Here is a 24,169-nt window from a genome sequence, read left to right as displayed (position 1 = left end):
CCGAGGACGTAGCCCTTGGAGGGGGGGCTCTGTCAGGATTGCCTGCAGCTGGCCTCCACACCTGACTTTAATCCTGACGCCCCATAAATGCCGGAAGTTTCCGCCCGTTCGGGGTCGCTGGCATTTTCGTGAACTCTATGCACGAACTTGACCTTGTTTAGTGTTATGTGTTTTGAGTTCTGGCAATCGCCACACGCCTACGGGTTTGTTTATGTTCTTTATTTAAGTTTAAATCGTTTTCGGCCACCGCGCCAGTCTTTATTTGTATTTCTTTGTTTGTTAATAAAAACCCCTTCCCAGTATGTCAGACCTCTGCGCTTCCTTCCCCCGTAAGTCCGTAGTCGTGACACTTCCACTGACAACATTCCGAGCACTGGGGGTCTTTGGGCCGACCTTTTCTGCCTCACTTCCAAATATTAATTTCAGCAATGCAATTTCAGAAACTGGTAACTGCCAATCAATAATCAGAAACATTTTAGATCAATGTTTAAATATTTGACCAGAAATAAATAGGTACAAACTCTCAGTTGCAATGGCATTTCAGTGTGTATAATGTATAATATAACTACATGCAGCTGGCAGATAAAGTTGCTGTGTTGGCCTAGCAGTTATGTGGCAGTGGTGCTGTGGGTAACAATGAGAATAAGAAATAATCATACTTCATTGAACAGATGGAATAAAATGGGAATTATGTATGGACTAACTTAAATGACAGATAATTTCAATACATCAAAGGCTTATAAATATTCAACATTTTAAGTTTATGTGAAATTTTTCTAGTCAGAACATTCGATAATGTCACAGCAGTTCACCAATCAGAATGCTTGGAGTAAAGCACTGAAAAGCAGTGGACATGGTCTCGAGATGTTTTTAGCAGAGATCATATTTTTGCTGATGCACCCTGTGTATTAGAAGCATAAAAAACAGCGGAAACAAAGACAAAAATGGATTAAATGAATGCTGTTCTACAGTTGTGGTGAAACGTTGTGAGAATGACACACATAAGTATGGCAATTTGCATATACTCCAGAATGCTATGAAGAGTGATCAGATAAGGGGCAGTGGTGGCCTAGCAGTTAAGAAGGCGGCCCTGTAATCAGAATGCCGGTTCAAATCCTGATCCGCCAAGGTGCCACTGAGGTGACACTGAGCAAAGTAGCGTCCCCACACACTGCTCCCCGGGCGCCTGTCATGGGTGATGGTTAAAAGCAGAGGACACATTTCACCCAAATAAAATGCTTGTAATTATACTTCAATACAGCACAGAAACAACTGACAAAAAGATCTAAAAACAACGAAGCAGCAAACTTTGTGAAAATCAATATTTGTGTCATTATCAAATCACAACTGTACATCTAGCCATGTGAATTCAATTCACAAAAGGATGAATGTATGAAATCCAAAAACCAGTGATTGGTAGTGTTTACTTCAGCACAAAGTGAAGAACATATGCTGTGTTTGTCAGTCGCATGGAATACGGAATGCGAACTCTGGTCTTCGTGGCATGCTCCGCAGTGATGTCATAGCTGGGAATTCCAACCAGAGGCCCTCCTGGTCCATAAAACTCGGCTTCAATTAAAAGCATGTGGCCTCACCCCATCCCCGCTATTCCCCTCAGCACCAAATGTACTGTTCTGACTTCTGCTGATTTCCTGCCAGTGCAATGTGCCCTACATTTCCAAAGAACCAAAAGGGAAACTGCAGAAACTGACCAAATTTGTACTTTTACAGGTTATACAAACTGGAAAATGGTCTAAAGCAAATGAGAAGGGGAGTGTTTCAAGTATTCTGTTAATTGGAAGCAGCAGCAGAGTGTTTCTTTGAAGCCGGTCTTTCCCATGGCTCTGTGTTTGGATATATGGCACCATACACCCCAAAATTAACAGCACACAGTGATGGGTTGGTAGTGAAGAATACGCTCAAAAGCTGCCTAAATAGCAGCAGGAAGACTGGAGGCAATTATATGCATGACACAATGTCAGAACTGTATACTGTACTCAAAGGATTTTAAAACAAGACAGATTGGTTCAGTATGGAGATACCAGTGCTCCACTCTGTCATTTTGTTCAGAGAACACCTCAGAGCATAAAGGGACATTTCATACATGAAATCCCTGTGGAAGATGTATGCCTTGAAATCTCGTGAATTAATGGCCCTGTCTCATGTCCCTGGCCTCGACAGCACATGTGCTGTCTCTTAATATCCCAGTTACTTCAGGGCTCCAGAAACACATTTCATCAGGCTAGAATGTCTACAATAAGCAAGGTCAGGCTCTGTCCATATAAAGACAAAAATAATCAATTTAGTCACCCAAGTCAGCTAACAGTTTTTTGTAGAAAACTGTTGAACTTGCCTTCTTCACTTTACATTTTTCTACATGATTTATCATCAAAGGAAGTGGCTTTATTTGGTTTGTCACCCACAGCCCTTTAAAAAGGAGGCCACATTGTAATTTAATGTCATTTAAAGTGGCTGTTGAAGTTGCACCACAAATCGAACTAGCGTCATCTCTGGTCATGTGACTTGTCCATTCCCTGTACTTAAAACAGACTTCACACCCAGTCTGTGTGTGGGGCAACAAGACAGACATCCTTTACACAACACATCCAAGTCAGATATTATCTCCCAAAATGCACCTTCATCTGATGGCAGAACTAGAACAGAAAGGTCATATTAAAAGGCCATGTGGGCCCACACACAACAATGAATATTCATACACGAAACAAGGGTAAAAATGACAGAATAACGACTGGAAATGACAAAGATACATTCATACCAGTTCTAACATGTCACAAAATCCAGGGCAGTGCAAGACAAACCAAACATTAAACTCCAGAAATGTCCAGAAACATGACGCCTCATCATGCTCCCAAAACACAAGTATGGTGGTAGACGCCTCTTTTTCTTTTCAGCTAGAAGACACCCTCTGTTCCACTGTAACACAACAGGCTCCACCAACATTTTCATTACTTTGTTATAGGACAAATCTTATAGGTTGGTCTGGCGCTCTCTGGTGGGCTGGAGGTCTATTGGCCGTGACACACATACAACATGCCTTGTCCATTACACACAGATATATCTCCAGTTTCTCAGAATTATTTGATGTTATGCACTGCAGATGATCCATCATTTGTAATTTGATGATGAGCGACTTTGTTTTTAAAGTATTCCACAATCTCTTTACGCACTCTTTCACAGATTAAAGACTTCCTTTTTTAATTATGTTACAGACCTGATATAAATTAACTTTATTAGTTATTAGTTATCCCAGCTGAACAATTTTAAACCTTTTTTTCAGCTTTTAGTTGCCCTCATTTTTTGGGATATCAAATTTGAAATGAACCCATTTTGTGGATAAAGGTGCACAGTTTCCCAGTTTGAACATGTTATGTTCAGTTGTGAATAAAATTTGGCTCATGTGATTTGAAAGTCTTTTATTTTTTGTTTTATTAAAATATGATAACCGTTGCTTCCTTACAACTCGCGGGTCCTGACCATCCACTGCTGATGCTGGATGACATTTGAAACTTTTACAGTGACAAGCACTCATCCTCCTCAACCACATTCATCTTGCACCTCAGAAAGCAGAACAGTCTAGAGATTAAACTGGTTCACTAAACAGTCTGCACACTCAGGGCCGGCTCATGGCATAAACAATATAGGCAAATGCTAAAGGTGCCATCCATTGGGGGGGTTTAAAAAAAAGGAATAAAATGTATGTTTTAATATGAAAAGAAGAAGCCAACATGAATTTACCTGAGTAGCAAAGCCTATTAAGTTGTAGTAATAATAATACATACATGATACATAAATTTCCTCCAAGGCCAAAGCAGCACCCCCTACACACACATAAACACACACACATCCCTCTCCACTGCCACAAGCCAACAGTTCCAATAATTGGCACTTTAACAACACGTTTTTAAAGGTAATGCTTGCACGAAAGCAGCATAAAAATGCAGTTTAATGCTCTATGATGCAGTTTTTTACATTGCTTAGTGGTTAAGTTCCATTCAGTGTCCCTGTGCAAGCGTTGTAAAAAGGAGCCTTTTTTATGGTTCGTGCGAACAAATGCAGTCATGTGTCACCCTGGACGGCGTAAAAAACGGCATTCTGGGGGCACCACAAAAAATCTTGCCTAGGGCATCAAATTCAAGGTAATCTAGGCAGCTTTGGCTCCAAACATTGTACATTTATAATCATTATTATTAAGACATTAATATTAGCCAACATTTTCAATCATTGTCTGGAAAAACAGCTTTTACAACCCACAAGAGGGCGATATTGCAGGGGATCAGGCAACCTACCATTTTTAACGGCATGGTAATTGTGACGCAGGGGCACCGAATGAGGCCTGGATGGGCACAGCTGACGCTGATCCCACCTGCAGAATTGGGAATTTGATTTAACCATGGCGCCTGAGATCCAAAACAGTAGATCTCAGGTTTACAGGTTATAGAACTTAATCGGAAGGTTGCCGGTTAAAATCTCGAACACCAAGGTGCCACTGAGGTCCCCTTGACCAATGTACCGTCCTTACACATTGCTTCCTGGGCGCCTTTCATGGCTGCCCAGTGTGATCTGTTAAAAGCAGAGGACACATTTTATTGTGTGCACTGTGTGGTGTGCTGCAGTGTTTCACAATGATAATCACTTCACTCTTGAAACTGTAAATGTGCGTGTCACTGGGTTTTAAAACCAGGCACACCTAATCTGGCCTCTTAGGAACTGCATATTTTCAGGAACTCATAAACAAATTGTTCAGACATAAAGCAGCATGGTGCTTTTACAGACTTCTGGCTGATATAAATCCACCCCTGGTTTCACTAATTAAAGCATAATTACTGCAAACAGACATTGTGCCCCCGCTGACAGTCCACTGTATTTTTCAGCAGCCCAACTCAGAGACAATGAGTTCCACAATTCCTTCAATTTTTATTCAGTAGTAATATTACTGCTCACGGATCGTCCTGGTTGGCCCACTGTTTCATAGCCACGTTTCAGGCCGACTGGCCCAGTCTGAGTTTACAGTGATATAAGGCCGATGGCTAAAAATAGCAGCTTGCGGCGAGTTCACACGTACCCTCCCACAGTAAACACACACTCCAGAATCCACTGGAGCCCATCTTGAGGGACAAGGTGGAGAGGAGGAGTCTGTGCAGAGGAGCACATATTCAATAAGAAAATGAATGGGAGCCACTGTGTAGCAATCTGTCTTCATTGCAGACGTGTGTACTAAGAAAATAAAGAAAGATATTCCCAACTGGAATGAATGAAATGCTTCAGGTTATGAAAACCAAAAAAAAATAAAGAGAATTGTAAAGCTGCTGAAACATGAATCACAGGCCGTTGGAGACCGATGCAGCAGGGCTGAGTCTCAGGCCGGCCGTGCCGAGAATAAACAAACAGAGAAAGGAATGCGTGACGCGGCCCAGTGACAGTCCGACGCGGTGACAATGCCACCTGCTGACTGGAATATTCACTGCACTCTCTCTTATTCACATAAGAGACAACAATCGTAATAGCAATTAGTAGAATTAAAAAGCTTAATGACTGAATAATTAATCAACAAACACAGTATTATCCATATTATGTTATCAGATAATAAGCTACAGTAAAGTGAAGTGACATTGTCGCATCACATGACATGCATGATAATTACACTAAAACAAACAAGATGGCTGTCAGTTCCATTCAGAAACACACAGGAGCCATTCAAGAGCAATTAAAATTGTGGTAATTATCACTGTGTTTAATACTTACATTTACTACTAAATGAGTTTTTTTTTGTGTGTGTTGGCCAAAAGAGTTTCACTAATACGACAAAAATAATAATATTAATAAACGATGATGATACAGGATGATGACTGTTTTTTGACTATATGACCCAGACCCATACAATACACTTCTGGTTTAAAGAATGTGTTTTTATCTAATCAGCACAACACACTTCCTGAAAGTTGGAGCAGCATGAAATCCTGACCTCACACCCTCTCCGGTGAACCCTCTGCCCCCGCTCAGCCCTGACATGTTCAGATGGCCGCCTGCAGGATCCTCTGACCCCCTGACCTCCACTCCCGGTACAGTCAGGCAATTGAACCAGGGGTTGCGTCTCCGTATGCTGTTGTCTCCACTGGCTCGGCCCATTGTTGACATTGCCATGCTGCATAAAGGCTGCCAATGGCCAGTGAGGTGGTGCATTTTCCACCTTTGATGGGGAGTGGCCTACTGGTTCTGTATATTTGCCCTGTGCAGCAACAGTGCGAATATGCAGAGATTTAAATAGGGAACCGCTTCGATAATCTAACCCTGTGAAAAAAAAGACAGTGTAAATACCACAGGTACAAAAAGAGTAGAGGCTCAACTATGGCTGAATAGAAAATGTTTAGAAATGTCATATTTCTTTAATTACATGTGCAAATCAAATGGCACAGTAACATAACCTCTGGCATAACCTTACAGATGTCAGTTCTCCAAAAAATCTATCCTACGTTCTGGGTAAGCCTTTTTAGGAAGAAAATCTCTTCTTAGCTATCATAAATAATCTGTACATCAATTATCATTTTACTGACATACAGTATCTCACAAAACCGCTGGCAACAGAAGTGAGTACACCCCTAAGTGAAAATGTACATATTATGCACAGTGTCAATATTTTGTGTGGCCACCATTATTTTCCAGCACTCCTTAACTGTCGCCTATCCGATAAATGCTGTAAACGTCAATGTAATGAAAGCTTTCAAGACAGCCGGTGTATGTGAAAGTGAAGTGATTGTCACACGTGATACACAGCAGCACAGCACACAGTGCACACAGTGAAATTGTCCTCTGCATTTAACCCATCACCCTGAGTGAGCAGTGGGCAGCCATGACAGGCACCCGGGGAGCAGTGTGTGGGGACGGTGCTTTGCTCAGTGGCACCTCAGTGGAACCCTGGCATATCGGGATTCGAACCAACAACCTTCTGATTACGGGGCCGCTTCCTTAACCACTAGGCCACCACTAGTGGTCTGGAGGGTAGCCAGCCTCAAAAGAACATATTAAGTGTCCAGTCTATCCCAGCACATGACTGGTCACAAGAGTCTCACAGAACAATGGACTGGTGTGTCACTTATTTTCTTGAAGATTGATTTGACAGAAATATGTGAAATAATGAAATATCAGAAATAATGAAATATATAAATCAGGTTGGTTGAGTCAGGAATGATCAGGAATGTTTGCCAGGTTGATCTGCTGTGGCGACCTCTAACAGGAGCAGCCAAAGGACAAAGAAGAATAATGGCCAAATAGCAAGGGAATCTAACTCTGCAGATTCCATTCAGCCTAATTCAGGCAGGACCTGATCAGAAGTTCCTTTCTGATCACAGACACATTAAAAAATAAGAAAACGTAAATCCATACAACAACTTGCTAGCTGGAGTGCTCACGGTAATGGATGATGTCGAGTGTATTTACAGTTATACCCATTTTCCCTTTAATTCAAAAGTTCAGCAATACAGTAAGTCTGGAAATAATACATTAATTTTGTTATTTATTTGATAACGTCATACTTGTGGCCAAATCACAAACCCTGGTTCTCCAAACCACAAACTCTGGTTCTCTGCTAAGCTGGGCAAACCTGGTGAAAACCGAGGACTCTGCTACAGTATTTAAGCTTTAGTTAGTATAGTTTAGTTTAGTGTGGATATACAGTACAGGCCAAATTTTGGACACACCTTCTCATTTAATGTGTTTTCATGACCATTTACATTGGTAGATTCTCACTGAAGGCATCAAAACTATGAATGAACACATGTGGAGTTATGTACTTAACAAAAAGCAGAGACCTGGCCTCCAAAGTCACCGGACCTGAACCCAATCGAGATTTTTGGGGTGAGCTGGACCACAGAGTGAAGGCAAAGGGGCCAACAAGTGCTAAACACCTCTGGGAACTCCTTCAAGACTGTTGGAAAAGCATTTCAGGTGACGACCTCTTGAAGCTCATCGAGAGAGCAAAGGGTGGCTATTTTGAAGAAACTAGAATATAAAACATATTTTCAGTTATTTCACCTATTTTTACATTTACAGCATTTATCAGACACCCTTATCCAGAGCGACTTACAATCAGTAGTTACAGGGACAGTCCCCCCCTGGAGCAACTTAGGGTTAAGTGTCTTAGGGACACAATGGTAGTAAGTGGGATTCAAACCTGGGTGTTCTGGTTCATAAGCAAGTGTGTTACCCTCTAGGCTACTGAGGGTTTTTTGTTAAGTACATAACTCCACATGTGTTCATTCATAGTTTTGATGCCTTCAGTGAGAATCTACCAATGTAAATGGTCATGAAAATAAAGAAATAAATGAATAAAATAAATGAGAAGGTGTGTCCAAACTTTGGACACACTGTACTGTACATATATATTTTTCTTTTATGATTGCACTATCCATTATCAAATAGTAAAATGAAGCTTTCATAGGAAATTCAAGCAATATGCAGCATGTCCTTCTTGTAGCACATGACCATACATCCCATAAAACCCATATGCAGCCTGTGTTACGAGTCTGAACCCTAAAAACTTCCTCTCAGCACAGGCCATACATCAGACGTAATGGTTTATTGATTGAACGAGCAGCAGGAAGCTCATATCATTCCAGTAGGCCCTGCAGCGCAGCTGGATGCACAGTAAATATCCCAGAGGTCACTGGAGGTGCTGCGCTCTGAAATGTGGGATGACTGACCTCGGGGGCTGAGCCTCAAGGTGTTTTCAGTGACACCCTGTTGAGTCCAGCTGTGACCCTGCCCCATAATCCCGTAATATGGTCTAGAGCAGGTCTTCTTAAACCACAGTCCTCAGGTCCCCAAGTACTGCTAATGTGAGGCTCGGTGGCCAATTGGAATTCATTTTCATTCAACTAGCAGCTTGGGAGAACTAAAACAGGGCCTGGATTTAGACTCCAAATTTCTGTCATTTTACTGTCACACAGCTCAGTTTCTGGCATTCACGCACACTGATGTTGTGCTGTAGACTGTGTTGAGATGGACTTTATCCACATACCGAATGCTGCCATGGCTGTCCCCTCCATGATGTGTTTAGAACGCATGTTTTTTACTGCCTTTATACTCTCTCAAAGTCAAATGCAAGCATTACACATTACATAACACCTTCCATAAATCTAACTTTTCGGGTGAACATTTGGTCAGAAATTGGTCAGAATTGCCATGACAATGTGACTTATCTGTGATTTCACCAGAACACAGCACTTTTTTTTTTTTTTCTGACTCCCACACTGTAAAGGCGTCACAGTGGAAGCTCCAACACAAAAGACTGCATTAAAAAGCTGCACAATTATCATATTAGCCAAACAATTATGTGGCCATGCCTATAACAATGTAACTGTCCATGTAAAGTGCATGGGGAAAGATGACACAGTGTCAAAACGTATAATTATGCTTCACATCCCAGGGCATGGGTGTTGTCCATAATTCTCTCTGCCACTACTTTAGCTCTAAAATAAACTCGATAATGTAACCAATAATTTCACCATCTTCAACATATTGTGTTGAAGATGGTCAGTACAAGAATACATACATGATTACATTACTTCAAGTTAAAAAACAAACCACTGCAGGCAGAACTCGAATTTGCAGGAGGCTTCAATGCCACATACTCCACATCGGTGGGAAAGAATAGGAGGCACCCCATCTCTCTCAATGCATTTAATCAGCTCTAATGATGGGCCAGAGGAGGCCATTCATTCTGTCAACAGAATCAATTAGTTTAGGTCAGCAGAAGCTCCCAAGTCAGGGGAACAAGAGGAGGTCTGTTGTGATGCTCAATCTCACAAACAGTTCAGGAAAATCAATGCTCATCAGCAAGAGCGCCACTCCAGCTATATGCTTAATTGAAAAGATGCAAAGGAGAGAACCAGATCCACTGTGAGCCACCATCAGGCTGCAATGATTCACAAACTCCTTCACAGTGCTTAAAGCTCCAGGACAACCCGAAGGAATGGCATACAACATCTGTAATGCAGAAAGTAGTTCTCTTCTCCACACCATCTACCTCCTCAAAAGGTAGCCCTGAAACAAAAATCCACCTACCTCCCAAATCCAGCCTGTACTCCTGTCCTCCACACAGAGCGCAGACTGGAGTCTTCATGGGCTGAAGACACCTTCTCTCCGGAGCAACTGAGGAAAATGAGGTCTGGCAATGTTTCTCACAGTGGTGCTGGTCAGCACATTGTCCTGCACGTCGATGAGACTGGCTTGTGTATCCACCCCCACCTCTTTCTCCGTCTCTCCCTCTGACTCTACTGTACTCCCATTTATTCAGATCCGGGGCTCCTATGGGGGGGGTTCACCAGCCACACTCCTGCTCTGAAGGTCAGTGCTCGTTTTTCACCACTGTTCCAGGACAGCGACCCGAAACGGAGAGCCCAGGGCCAGGGAGAACATTAGCGTGGCATTAATGACCAACCAGCCTCCACCCCTGACTGCTGCAGCACCACTAGCAGAAGAAATGCACCAGGAGCCATGAAACTATTACAGTAGGAGACCATTATTCATTCATGCCATGTGTATTCTGATCACTGGCAGAGTTGAATGGAGGGAGCTTGGAGGGATGAGTTAACCGCGATTGTAAGAGAATTTTATTAGTAAAATAATTTAGTTATTAAAATAAATACAATTTCAGACAGGCACAAGCAGAAATTTAAATTAAAAAACACATTTTCTGTACACTTGGGTAAGGGCTATTGATGCATTTCAGTTAATATATAATCTTGTCCCAGGGTGTGGCCATGGAGCCCAAGAAGCTGGAGCTTCAAACAGCTGCAACAGTCCCTTGGGTTTGCCAATTTCTATCGATGCTTCATCCATGGCTACATTACAGTCGCTGAACCCCTCAATGCTCTAACAAAGACATCACCGCTCTAACAAAGCCATTAGTTCACGTCAACCCAGCAGTGTTATAGGGTGGACAATCGTGAGCTGCTGGCGGTCAAACGTGCTTTGGAGGAGTGGCGACACTGATTACAGAGCTCTGACACCCCCTTTCTGGTCTGGACCAATCACCAGAACCTCATCTCCATCTGCCAAACCAAACCGTTAAACCCCCGACAGGCCAGATGGGTGCTATTCTTCAATCGGTTAAACTTCTACCTCTCATATCGCCCCGGTAGTCAACACCGGTAGGCCAACAAGCAGGGCACCAACCCAGGCCCATCCACAGTCCCCCCTGGACGCCTGTATACTCTGCCAATCCGATGGCGTGCAATGGGGTCACTCCTCCACCCTCTCTGGTCACCCAGGTCGGCAACGGACACTCAGCTTCGTTCACCGGGAATTCTGGTGGCCATCCATAGTCCATGACATATGGGTCTACGTCGAAGCTCCTGCACCAGGGCCAAGAACCCCACTTCACCACCAGTCGGGCCCCTTCCTCCACTGCCCATTCCTCGTCACCCCCGGATTCAAATCTCCCTGGACTGTGTGTGGGGATGGTACCTTGATCAAGGGAACCTCAGTGGCACCTTGACGGTTCAGGATTTGAACCCGCAACCCTGCTGGTCCACTTCCTTATCTGCTAGGCCACCATTGCTCTGTGATGTTTCGGAGAAGCCTTTTAATTGCCCACACAGCCCAGTTCCTGATTAACTGTGTCTGCAGTTAACCTCTCACCCACCAGTGCCTTCACAAACAGACCCACCAGCCCTTGACTGCTCTGCAGGGAAATCACACCTCTGCCGGAGCTGAACATTCCCCTCCATGCCACTCAAAGTGAGCACTGCTTTTAAATCATGGCATTGGTTTCCCATGAAACTGACCTTTCCTTGTTAATGCATTAAAATGGGGTCTTATTTTGTTCTTGATGCCACCAGTAAAGGAAGCTATACTCTGGCTAATTACAACTTTAATGAAGACATTATAATAATAATTTATTGAGCAGAAACGTGCGTACTGTTCATTAATAAATAATCAATGATTCAACCAGTCAACTAACCAAGGATGAATTCAACTGAAAACACAGGTACAGTGACTAATAAGCTTGGCTGATAACACCATCTGTAATTTTGGATATTTCAGCAATCTCCTTCATCCAGGTCACTAATGAAATAAATAATGTTGCCAGCTGAAATGTATTCATGACTGTAGTAAATAAATCAGAGTCTGTAAGCACGCTTTTAGAAAATATGAGCATTCACTAAAAGAATGACTAGAAATCACCACTTCCACATCTATTATAGATCTCTAGATTGGCATCAGATGAGATTTTCCCCACAGCATTTCACCCTGGTGTCAAATAATATCATTTCCTTTAGTTCATCCCTGGTTCACGACTCCTGGTTTTACGGTTGCCGTTTTGCTGTAGAGCGGTTAGAGTCTCAGCAACAAAACTGCAGTCATTAAAGTTAAAGTGAAGTGATTGTCACATGTGATACACAGCAGACAGTGCACAGAGAGAAATTTGTCCTCTGCATTTAACCCATCACCCATGGTGAGCAGTGGGCAGCTATGACAGGCGCCCGGGGAGCAGTGTGTGGGGGACGGTGCTTTTGCTCAGTGGCACCTTGACGGATTTGAACCGGCAACCTTCTGATTATGGGACCACTTCCTTAACCGCTAGGCCACCACTGCCCCTGTCTGTGCTCCTTCCTGCCACCGTGGACATATTCTACCCTGGTCACATTTTACTTTATTCTTTCATATGAGCTTGATGGATCAGGAAGATATTGAAAAAAGGATGACACAGGACAGATTTAAAGTTTGCACCATGCCGACATGGAGATCAGGCTCATCATTACCAGTGAGTAACCTGACATGAATCTGTGATTTACTGCTGCGGTTCACTGTGATTCATGAGGCTGGTCGGCGATGGAAATCCACGCTTCTGGGCTTGTTGCACAGGACAGGGAGAGGTGAATGAGTGTTGCCCCGGATGCAAGACTGAAGCAGATACAGAGGAGCTGCAGTGGTGCAACATCAGCTCATCACTCTAGACCCGCCCCCCCGCACTCTGGGACCAGCCATGTCTCGCCCTCTGGTTCCACGACACTACGTGCTCTCACGTTGTAATATAATTGTACATAATATATCAACTTGTCACCCAGAAAAACAATATTAATTCTAGCGCTTATTAATTATATAGTACATTTAAATCCTGTCTGGATACTTGAAGTGGACCTAAAAATAGCTTTTTGACCAAGTATTGAAAAAGGTGCCTTCAGACTGTCAAAACTGCTATAGGGAGAATCCTGAAGGATTTTTTTTTATCTCACTATATTCTAGTCATGTCCACGGTTTGACAGTGTTGCAGGGATGACGGCTGCTATCTTTGAGACAGGAGCAGAACGACAGGATTCTTGCCTCGCTGTCACTACAATAACCTAAATAATCCCTCAAGTGTATGTTGGCAGTGGGGTGTTTTCTTTCCAGCGAAAGAAAGATAAAGGCATCCCACACAAACGTTGCTTAGAAGAAATCAATAAGAGAAATCTACAACTTCATTACTATTTAAAGCCCTGGAGCAACAAATAGCTGCAGACCCGTGGACAGTGGTCCAGTTAGTCCAAGTCCAAGCCTTGGAATAGGTGGCATTTTGTTAGTTTGAAGCTGTATTTTTAAAAATACCATGATATGGAAAAATTCACTCCATGCATTACCACACCTCTCACTCACCAGTGTGGAACTACATCACTCGATCGTCTCCAGAGAAACAAACATTAAACCGTCGCCGAGTTCCATATGGGACCACTTTACCGAGGTGAAAGGACAGAACATGAAGAATAATGAGGGAGTGGTCTTCAACAGGGATCAGAACACGACACATCTCTGTTCCATCTCTGCTCTGAAGATGAGTCTACAGAACTCAGTCCAAAAAGTCCCTGAAATTAAAACAAGCCGTCTCCACCAAGATTCCTAACAGAGTCCGGGCGCCGGCAACCCGGGGCTCACTCTGCATCCAGAATAAATAAATGATGGCCTCCTATTGCGCCACTGTCTTCAAGTTCATATCAAGTTACAGCTGTTCTAATGTGTCCCCATGGCGTCTCAGAGACAGCTGCACCTGGACACAGAGACTTTTAAAACCCCTCTCTGACCCACAGTCCTCTAAAATTACAATGAATAACTTTAAGATACAATCTCAAGCAATCGCTGGAAGACTCAGTTTTATTATTATAATTCAATTCATTATATTGATGTGTGTGCTTAGCAGTTTAAAGTGTGTTTGATGTTAAACTAATTCACATTTTATATAATTTATAAGTCACATTTATGTCATAGGAGTATTTGTATAATTCTGATATTACATTATAATCATATAGTGATTTAAAAAAATATCTTTGTATCTGGAATGAGCCCATGTGAGTCCAAGAAAAATCCTACTGTACCTTATTGTTCTGACTGAAATGCAGGACTTCCACATCACCTTCCACATGGTGGTGAAGTCACTCATTAAGACGTGAGACATGACTGAGAAAATAATGAACAAGCATTGCACACCTACAAAGAAGAGCTTTAAAACATCTGCTCTACCGCCTTCCAAAAAGTCCACAGAGTACGCCTCATGGGTTTCTCAGTTCCTGCAGCTGTGAGCAATTTCTCTGCTTTCAGCCGCAGACAGAAGTCAGCAAAGTTACCAGATTTCCCTCTAAAGTGTCTTCAGAACTTCTCTACCAAGCCCAGGTCTCCGGCTCCACTGCCTACTTTCCCTGATCTGAAGACAGTCTTCCAAGGAACTGTAACTGGGCTCAAATCCAAACATGACCAAATTCTCAGCGGAAAAGTGTGGGGACGGACAGCGAACATATGGCCAGCGCAAGCATAAGGCCAATTGGAGTGTGGTAAGATTAATGGAAAAGAGTCTAAACATATTATTGTCATCCCACACTGGAATTACGAGTCCGGTGCTCCTCTGGAGCATGATGAGTTTTCTCAGATCAGGCATACATCACATGATTCTGGAGTGGAGGTCATAATGGAAAACTTAGATGTAAGTCTCAGTCCAGCCAAAAATCATTCAGAGCTAAATGGCCAAGAGAAAGAAAATGATGTGATTTATGACTGAAGGCCTTCAACAAGTCTCTCAACATTAGGCTGATAACTTGTAGGCTTGTAAAAAAATTGTTCCATTATTTATTTGTTTGTTTGTTTATTTATTATTTACCTTGAGTAAACAATAAAAACTTGTTTTAATGTATTCTAGCGTATTAATTGGGAAATGTTTGTGTGTTGGTTTTTTCTTATACAATTTCTAAATCAAAGTGAATTATATGGATTTATTTCACCCCCTTGTGTCTATAAGCTTCCAGGCAGCTGAATAAATCCACATGTGTGTATATTGTCTAAATATCCTAAATACTTGTTAGCATTTTTATATGCCTGTAGATACAAAACAATATGTCTTTTCAACTACTGAAATGGAACATCCCTTCCACATTTCTCCATAAGATTTTTGCTGGCAATTGAATATAATGCAAAACACCTAGAGACTTGCATCTGTTAACATTGTTTACCCTCCTCTCACCACAGCACCACAGTTGCTTTGCACATTAATTACCAGTTTTTTTTTTTTTTTTTAGCACTGTCTGGTATTAACTTTCATTGCTACACTGACAACACAAAGTTGTATTTATCAGCAATACCAGACAAGAGGCAGAAGCGGAATAGAATAGAGAAATGTCTGAAGGACATTAGACAGTTGATGCTCACCAACTTCCTTCTGTTAGACAGAAGTGTCTAAAGAAGCCAGATATAAGCTGGGTGACTACATCAAAACTCTGGATAGCCTTTCTAGTTCCAAGTACATAAGTAAAGGATCTAGATGTCCTTATTGATGCAGGTCTCTCATTCAATTCACATGTAGATAATATCACTAGGATAACATTGTTTCACCTTAGAATTATTGCAAATATAAGAAACATTATCTCAATGCACAATACAGAAAATATGGTAAACTCCAGTTAGTTCAGAATGCTGCAGTTAGAGTTCTTACTAGAACTAGTAAATTTGACCACATCACCCAAGTCTCAGAATCACTGCACTGGTTACCCATCAAATTTAGGATTGACTACAAAATCCTACTTTTGACCTATAAAGCTCTAAATGGTCTCGCTCCGCCTTACCTGACTACTACGCAGTCACCCTGTTAAGCACAGACCATGTTAAATTCATCCTAGTTAGGCTGTCCTAGTTAGGGTACTGGGCCACTTTTGCACAAATATTCCACTATAAGCACACAGTCTCTTCACTGGCAGACCAGCGGATAAATCCTCGTTCCTGGCAACTGCTAAATTTATTTATGTGTCATCAAATCCCAAAAAAGTTGTGACAAGAAGCAATTAGAGGCTGGAAAAAGTCAATTTGAGCATAACGAAGAGCTGGAAGATCAATTAACACTAATTAGGTCAATTGGCAACATTTGAAAACCATACTGGATGCCCATGATCTCCGGGCCCTTAAACGACACTGCACCACAACCAGGAATGCTACTGTAAATGGAAGGCTGTTCTGTGGTCAGATGAGTCACGATTCAAAGTTCTTTTTGGAAATCTGGGACGCCATGTCATCCGGACCAAAGAGGACAAGGACAACCCAAGTTGTCATCAATGCTCAGTTCAGAAGCCTGCATCTCTGATGGTATGGGGTTGCATGAGTGCGTGTGGCATGGGCAGCTTGCATGTCTGGAAAGTTACCATCAATGCAGAAAAATAGATTCAGGTTCTAGAACAACATATGCTCCCATCCAGACGTCATCTCTTTCAGGGAAGACCCTGCATTTTTCAACAAGATAATGCCAGACCACATTCTGCATCAGTCAGAACATCATGGCTGTGTAGGAGAAGGATCCGGGTACTGAAATGGCCAGTCTGCAGTCCAGATCTTTCACCTATAGAGAACATTTGGCGCATCATAAAGAGGAAGGTGCGACAAAGAAGGCCCAAGACGATTGAACAGTTAGAGGCAAGTATTGGACAAGAATGAGAGAGAATTCCTATTTTTAAACTTGAGAAACTGGTCTCGTCGGTCCCCAGACGTCTGCTGAGTGTTGTAAGAAGAAGGGGAGACGCCACACAGTGGTGAAAATGGTCTTGTCCCAACTTTTTGATTTTCTCAGTTTAAACTTTTGCTCCGTGATTTATGTTCTATTCTGAATAAAATCATTGCATTCAGTTTTTATTCACGATTTGTATAGTGTTTTTTGGAATCCGGTTTGTACACCATGACACTGGACTACACTTTGGACTTCTCCACCTCTACAACTGTAGGCCTTTTTCTCTTTTATTGGACAATCACAAACCCGGCACTGACATCATTTGCAGGCTCACTCTACCCTGGAAGGGGGTCCCTCTCTGTATCACTCTTTCCCAATGTTTCTTCCATTCTGTTTTTTCTCTCTCCTAGAGTTTTTTTGTGTAGAGTTTTTCCTTGTGTGCAGAAGGGTCAAGTGTGAGGGGTGTCAACTGTAGGGCCTGTCAAAGTCCATTGAGACATACTGTATGTGATTTTGGACTATATAAGAAATAAATGTTGTTGTCGTTGATGTCAGTATGTAACATTGTTTAAATGTTAGCCCTGGTTCCGGAGAAACATTATCTCATTTCACTATGTACCGTCTAACATGCATGTAGCTAAAATGACAATAAAGCTCAACTTGACTTGACTTGAGCAGGCTACCTATATTACCCTTTTCATCGTGTAACCAAAATGCCGCCTGTGCATTTATGTACGCTTCTTCTTCTAACTTTTTTTCATCCATCTCATTTTTTCTGGAGTGGCTTTTGTGTTCTGAGATAGCCCCGCCTCTCCAGACTCTATTTGAAACTGTTTTATGTTGCTTTTTGTACATTATTTATGCATGCTAGCAGCAAGTGACAAGATATGGGAATGCCATGTGGGACAGTGGCAGACATTCATGCAAGTGTCTTGAATAAAAAATACAATGCAGTGATAGAAGCTGTTTTCCCACCCCACCTATGGTGAGGAGTGATGCCACAAAATCATTTTAAATGACAGTCATATAATCATATTAGTTTGCATTTCTGTGCATAATTGCGACACATCATTAGTGAATTCAGATAAACCTGTGAATTTTGGCACCATGGTTACAGCAATCCAACGTGGTTCATCAGACCATTGTGCAGTTTTGAAGTTGTGATAAGTAGGTGCCTAATGTAGTTGCTTTTTGGTCAGAATACGCACCCTGACTGGTCTGCAGCTCACAGCAACAGAAAACAAATGTGCTGTTCCTTCAGACACTCTTCTATCTGAACCAGCACCCACTGTTTCACCAACTTGAGCTACAGCAGCCTTTCTTTTGGATCAGACAACACAGCCTACACTCCACATCTTCACCAGTGTCCCTGCTGCTAGTTCACAGTTGTTCTATACATCACCTGCATAACGTCTAGTCACCTGCTTCGAGGACAAAATGTTCACTTGCTGCCTATTCAATTCCACCCACTGCTAAGATAATCAATGACTTAACTGGTCATACCATCATAGTGTAATGGCTGTTTGGTGTCCGAATAATTGAAATAATTTAACAATACGGAGAGTAAAGGAGAAGAGCGTGTGGTTGGATGGCTCCAACCACAGCCTGGTGGCAGCAGTATAATGTTTTCTACCTATGGTGAGGTAGAATTTTTTAGAGATGAAGTTAAGGTACTGGGAGAGTCTGTTGTTTGTGAGATCCTGTCACTTGTGATGCATCGTCCAGGAAAAAAAAGGAAATGTTAAATGCAAAATCTGTTTTGTTCACCACCAATGAGCACATTAAAGCAAGTTGCCCCATGAAATAATTACACCCCCTGCAACATCACACAGCTACAGGATCAAATTCAAACCAACTGTCACAGCAGAGGCATCATGCAGCCATGTTCTAGTTGCATACATTAGCATTAGTGTGAGGTGAAAAGCACTCTTACCTCCTGTAAAAGGCAGCATGAGGCTGAAGACAGAGAAGCTGCCAGTAGTCTATGCACCGCGCCTTGAACCTCAACATGTTTTTTTCCGGGGAGGGGGGTAGACCACCGTGGAGGGCCTTGTTAACTTGGTACGGTGCTGGGCTCAGTACCCAGGGGTTATGCAGCCATTTACGCCAACAAAAATCCTCACTGGTCCCACATCTACTGCACTGTCACTGACGCTCATCTCCTTTTGTTCTACCAGCTCGTTCCACACCGTGCCAGGCACCCACCAGCACCCGACCAGACTGGTCCGTCCATGGGTTCCCAGAAACACCTCCCACCCTGCGAGTGGAACGCTCTACTCCCAGAGCTACAATCCAGGTCAGCCAGAGAAAAAGCCCATGAGCCTCTGGAGCTGCGTGCAGGAGCTCTTACACCCCCTCCTCTGCTCAATATCTCAACTTCCCGGTTTATCGGGTGCTCCCTCTCTCGCTGCCGCGCCCCCGTCTCTCCCGGCTTGCCTCTCAAGTCAGCATCAGTGGCTGCCATCCATACCAGCCCTTTCCTGGGAAATGCTGAATGTCGTTGCCTGGCAACACTACAATGTTACTGAAACTGCAGATGGAGGGTAGCTGTGAAAATGTTCTGATTGGATACACAGCGCAGAGGGGAGGCGTCACTTTCAGAATGCTACTTTTCCCAGTCCTATGACATCATCTGGATTCAGGGGACATAAGTTCCATCTGAGATGATGCTGGATGATGGGTGTACAATCCACAGTTTCCATCAAGGAACTTATGTCGTGCTCCAAGGTTTCTTTAAGGTAAGATTAAGATCTCGGAGAAAGGCTCTCACAACCCCGAATTGTACCTCTTTACTGTGATGGAGGCTCGGGTCTCCCTTACATTCTCAGCCCTCTTGTATTCTGATCCCTGGCATGGGACAGCTGGGGGTGAAGGCCTCTGTGCTGCTGGCAACACTAGGCAGCCATTGTTGCCAGAGACGGTGAGGAATTAATTCATCAGTGCGCCATACAGCAGATTACCGAGGCACACAAATAATCCACTGTTGTTTTTTTTGCAACACTTCCTTCAGATGCAGATGCAGACAATCTGACCTTCAACTACACAGATAACAACTATAATTATGCCTGTTTGCATTAAAACAACTCCCGGGCATATTTCCAAAGAAGATGTCACACCGACGCCAGCGATCCATGTTAATGTGCTGGAAGTCAGAGCAGGAAAATCCATTTGACGTGCATGTGCCTCCCATTGTGTTGTGTTAACTGCAACTGATGATGTGTCTACATTTATGGACAGAGAGTAGAGAGGGAATTTCTTCAACTTGCACAATAGGCCTCTGATCAGGAAGGCTTTCATGGGGGGAGAAAAAGCTGCAGAGAGTGTTAAAGGGTGGAAAGGAAGAGGCTTCGAGGGTGTGAGGGAAACTGCAGCATCATGATGTCTGTACAGAGCTGATAGCATGTCAGTCACATGACTGAAATGCAAACGGTGATGCGCATTTCAAAAGCCAATCAGATGCTGGACTCCAGTGGGATTTCTAGAACATTTCTTTGTGCAGTGAGGGTGGCCTCATTCCTACACACTGCATTTGAAGTAATATTCAAATGTTATTTTCAATGAAACAAAGAGAGTGAAGGTTTTAACAAGCCCAGTTCCACAATGAAGCGAAAGTGAAGTGATTGTCATAGTGAAACGCTGCAGCACAGCACAGAGTGACACAATGAAATGTGTCCTCTGTATTAAACCATCAGCCTTCTAACCATCAACCGGCAACCTGCTTATGGCGCCGCTTCATTAACCTCTAGGCCGCCACTGTCCCAATGCATCGGGAGAATCAGTACCATTGACATTATTGCAATAAATGCAATAGACCACACTCATTTCCATTCTATAGTTGTGCAGAGCATTTTTTAAAGGTGCAATGTGTAGCTTCTGGCCACCTGAAGGTCAGACAGAAGGCTGGCATGGACATATATCATAAGAAACAGGAAAATACTCTGTTCATCACCAGGGCTGGCGGTATTCATTTAGCTGCTGTTATAACTACCTCTCAGACAGGAAAGGACACAGACTTGATGACATGATAAATCACAGTCCCCTCTTGAGGTCCAGATGCAGCAGTCAATACCTCAAATCTAACATGTAACATTGTTATTGCATTGCTTTGTATTCTTCAAAACTGCAAATTCAAAGGATGGGGCAGCTGAAGTGTATAACACGATAACATTTTATGTTTAGTATTCCTCTAAAGCAGATGTCCTCAAACATTTTCTTAGGAGGGCAGGATCACTCAACAGCAACCACGGTTAGCGATGCACCTCCAACGTTGTGAGTCCAATCCCAGATGGGACCTCGCATGTGTGGAGTTTGCAGCACACTAGGCGACTATAAATTGACCATAGGTGTGAGTGGGTGAGTGAATGGTGTGTGTTTGAATGTGTCTGTGTGCCTTTTGGTGTCCTGACACCCTGTCCTGAGTGAGTCCCCACCCTGCTCCCAGTGTCCTGGGATGGGATCTGGCAGCCATGACCCTGAGTAACAGGACTAAGCTGTATTGATAGTGAGTGAGTGAATAAAAAGTGAATAATAATTAGGCCTAATAAGGTATTAACTAGAATTAAATTCTAGAATTAAAAATTTCATTCAAATATTTAACAATCAGTGTCTCATAGAAAGTACTCTGTGTTTTAAAAATATTAGACAAAGATGACCCAACAGAAGTGGGAAGGAGCCAACAGTGGAAGTTCTCCCTCCTCTTCCAGAGGACGCCAACCCATGGTTACCACCAAGGATGTCAAATTTGGACTTTCAAATGAGTTGTTGCCTTGTGTTGTTTTCATCAGCAAGATTTATCTTCGTCAATGAAGCTTTTTGATTTGACAGAAACAAGACAAGTAAATGCTGGTCATGTAACATGGTCACAATAATGGAATATATCATGTAATATTGTTGACGAATAGTTACGAAATTGAGACGTAATTTCCTCACTTACTATTACACCCTTTCGGTAATGTCATTCATACCATCATGACAATGAGTGATGCAGTGTAATTTGTCAAAAAAAAAAAAAAATAATCGCTCCTAAAATGTAGTATCGATTTCGATATCAATTAGCACTGGTGTCTGTAATTAAATTTCAGTTTGGCATCTGCTGGATCACGGATATCTCTGTTTTTTGGGGGGGTTTTTTGCTTAAAAACATGAAAATAATATTTATTTGTTAGTTAATAAAATGTTTTAATCTGTTTATCAATTTGGAGGGCAGTGAGGGCCTAGCGGTTAAGGAAGTGGCCCCGTAATCAGAAGGTTGCCGGTTTGAATCCTGACCCGCCAAGGTGCCACTGAGGTGCCACTGAGCAAAGTACCGTCCCCACACACTGCTCCCCGGGCGCCTGTCACGGCTGCCCACTGCTCACTAAGGGTGATGTTAAAAGCAGAGGACACATTTTGTTGTGTCACCATGTGTTGTGCTGCTGTTTTTTTTGCAATTTCATCTGAGAGCCTGACGACCACAGGCATTCAATAAGAATCTTGTACATGATGCACAGCGATTTCTTTCGTTTCTCAGAATCTTTTGATGATGTTATGCACTGTAGATGATGACATTTGTAAAACCCTTGAACATTGTAGAATACTTTTAAAAAAACAATCTTTTTATGCACTCTTTCACAGACTAGAGGCCATATTTACATCTGAGAGGCTCTGCCTCTCTAAGACATCATGTTACAGACCTGATATCAATTAACTTCATTAGTTGCTGAATCTTTGGTTTTCAGCCATTAGTTGCCCATGTGTCTGTTGCAGTAGAGATCGAATTTGTAATCAGCAATTTTCCAGTTTAAACATTTGTTATGTTATCTATGTTCTGTTGTGAATACAACACAAAAAAGGCAGAACTTTTGGAAGGTGTGTCTCTATGAAGTCTGCTCTCCACCAAAAATTCCTGAAGGAGAATTTTCGACCAACAGTTTGTGACCTCAAGCTGAAGCGCACTTGAGTTTTAATTCAGGACAGCAATCTCAAACACACCAGCAAGTCCGCCTCTGAATGGCTTAAAAAATAAAATGAAGGTTTTGGAGCGATCAAAGCAAAGTCCAGACTTCAATTCAAATTGCGGCATGACCTTTGAAAGGCGTTTGAAACCCTCCAATGTGGCTGAATTAAGAGGGAGCAAATAATTTTGAACATCACTGTAGATTATAGTTTTAATGGTTTTAATGTCACAAAAAAGTTTTATAGGGGAATCCAGCATGCTGGCAGCACTTCTCGGCCCAATGGTCTAAACCTCGCTGCTCACATAATCACCACACAAGCTCACAGTTGTCTTGTTTTCAGCTGCAGACTATGAAAAGAGAAGGGTACAAACTATCTATGATGTCACAGAGCAAGACCAACAAGACACATTTTAAAAATAATTATTTTATTTGCTTTCAATTTACAACATGGTCTAGCATGCAATCGGAGTATTGATGAATAAGCAATGTAAAAACCAAATAGACTTTTTGGTCATTTTAATCTGGTCATTTCTGCAGAACATGCAGTATTCTCTGTCCGAGTGCTAAGCTAACATGGCTAAAGTGACATTGAGGTCTTGCATAACAGCAGTGCCATAAGCAGCACTTCTTCTGTCCAATCGGCTTTAAAGCTTTTTCACTAGACAGGAGCCTTACGACAAGGATGAAACGGTATCTATGTACCTTTATTTTACTGAATCAATCTGACTCGGAGATGAGCTTATTGCAAGGAGGGTGCCAGCAGTCTGTCTCTGAGATACAGGAGGAGGAGAGCCAGGGCAATGGAAGACATTTTATGCAAAGGGGAAGGTGTAGAAGGGGCGGAAGTACAGGGAGAGTTAAAGAAGTAAGGAGGTTTCCAGGGCTGAGTTGAAGCCTGTTTCTTTCCTCACTTCCCGCTATCTTGAAGGACTACTACATCCAGACGGTGGGCAACAGAACTGATGGAGGACACTATCTTCCCTGTTAAGGAGGGGACACAAATTAAAATGGTTCCAACAGGCAACATTCAATGCACTACATACTATTTATTCATTGATTGATATGTTTGTAATGTTTATATGGGATGTCAGGGCTGAGATGATAGACTAATGGACTTGCTTTAAGAATTCCAGCACTGCAGTTCTAATATCTGGGCATCTGGTAAAGAACCCTTCCCTCCCTTTAATGTGACGGTCTCCACTTCGCCACAAGCCGGCTACGGCTGGCATACTCATGCGACTCCATGAATTAGCATACAGAG

At 42.6% G+C, this 24,169-nt stretch overlaps 1 protein-coding gene across 5 annotated transcripts in view; it reads right to left on the bottom strand.

Moving 5' to 3' along the window:
• LOC114797810 (IQ motif and SEC7 domain-containing protein 1-like) overlaps window positions 1-24,169 on the bottom strand; it is an 80,428-nt gene that overhangs the window by 24,318 nt on the left and 31,941 nt on the right. The window contains exon 1 of one of the 5 annotated variants that reach the window (XM_028992957.1): window positions 18,906-19,338. The exons of 3 other annotated variants lie outside the window; for them this stretch is intronic. In XM_028992957.1, the coding sequence (XP_028848790.1) occupies window positions 18,906-18,982 (77 nt within the window). In that variant the 5' untranslated portion in view covers window positions 18,983-19,338. Of the gene's footprint in view, window positions 1-10,080; window positions 10,100-18,905; window positions 19,339-24,169 lie in introns of those variants that run through there. One more of the 5 variants, XM_028992961.1, reaches the window with a different exon arrangement.

Source organism: Denticeps clupeoides, chromosome 10 (genome assembly GCF_900700375.1).
Source record: "Denticeps clupeoides chromosome 10, fDenClu1.1, whole genome shotgun sequence".
Lineage (NCBI taxonomy): Eukaryota > Metazoa > Chordata > Actinopteri > Clupeiformes > Denticipitidae > Denticeps > Denticeps clupeoides.
The sequence above is the reverse complement of the archived record's forward strand: the minus strand, read 5'-3'. Positions and strand labels throughout refer to the sequence as shown.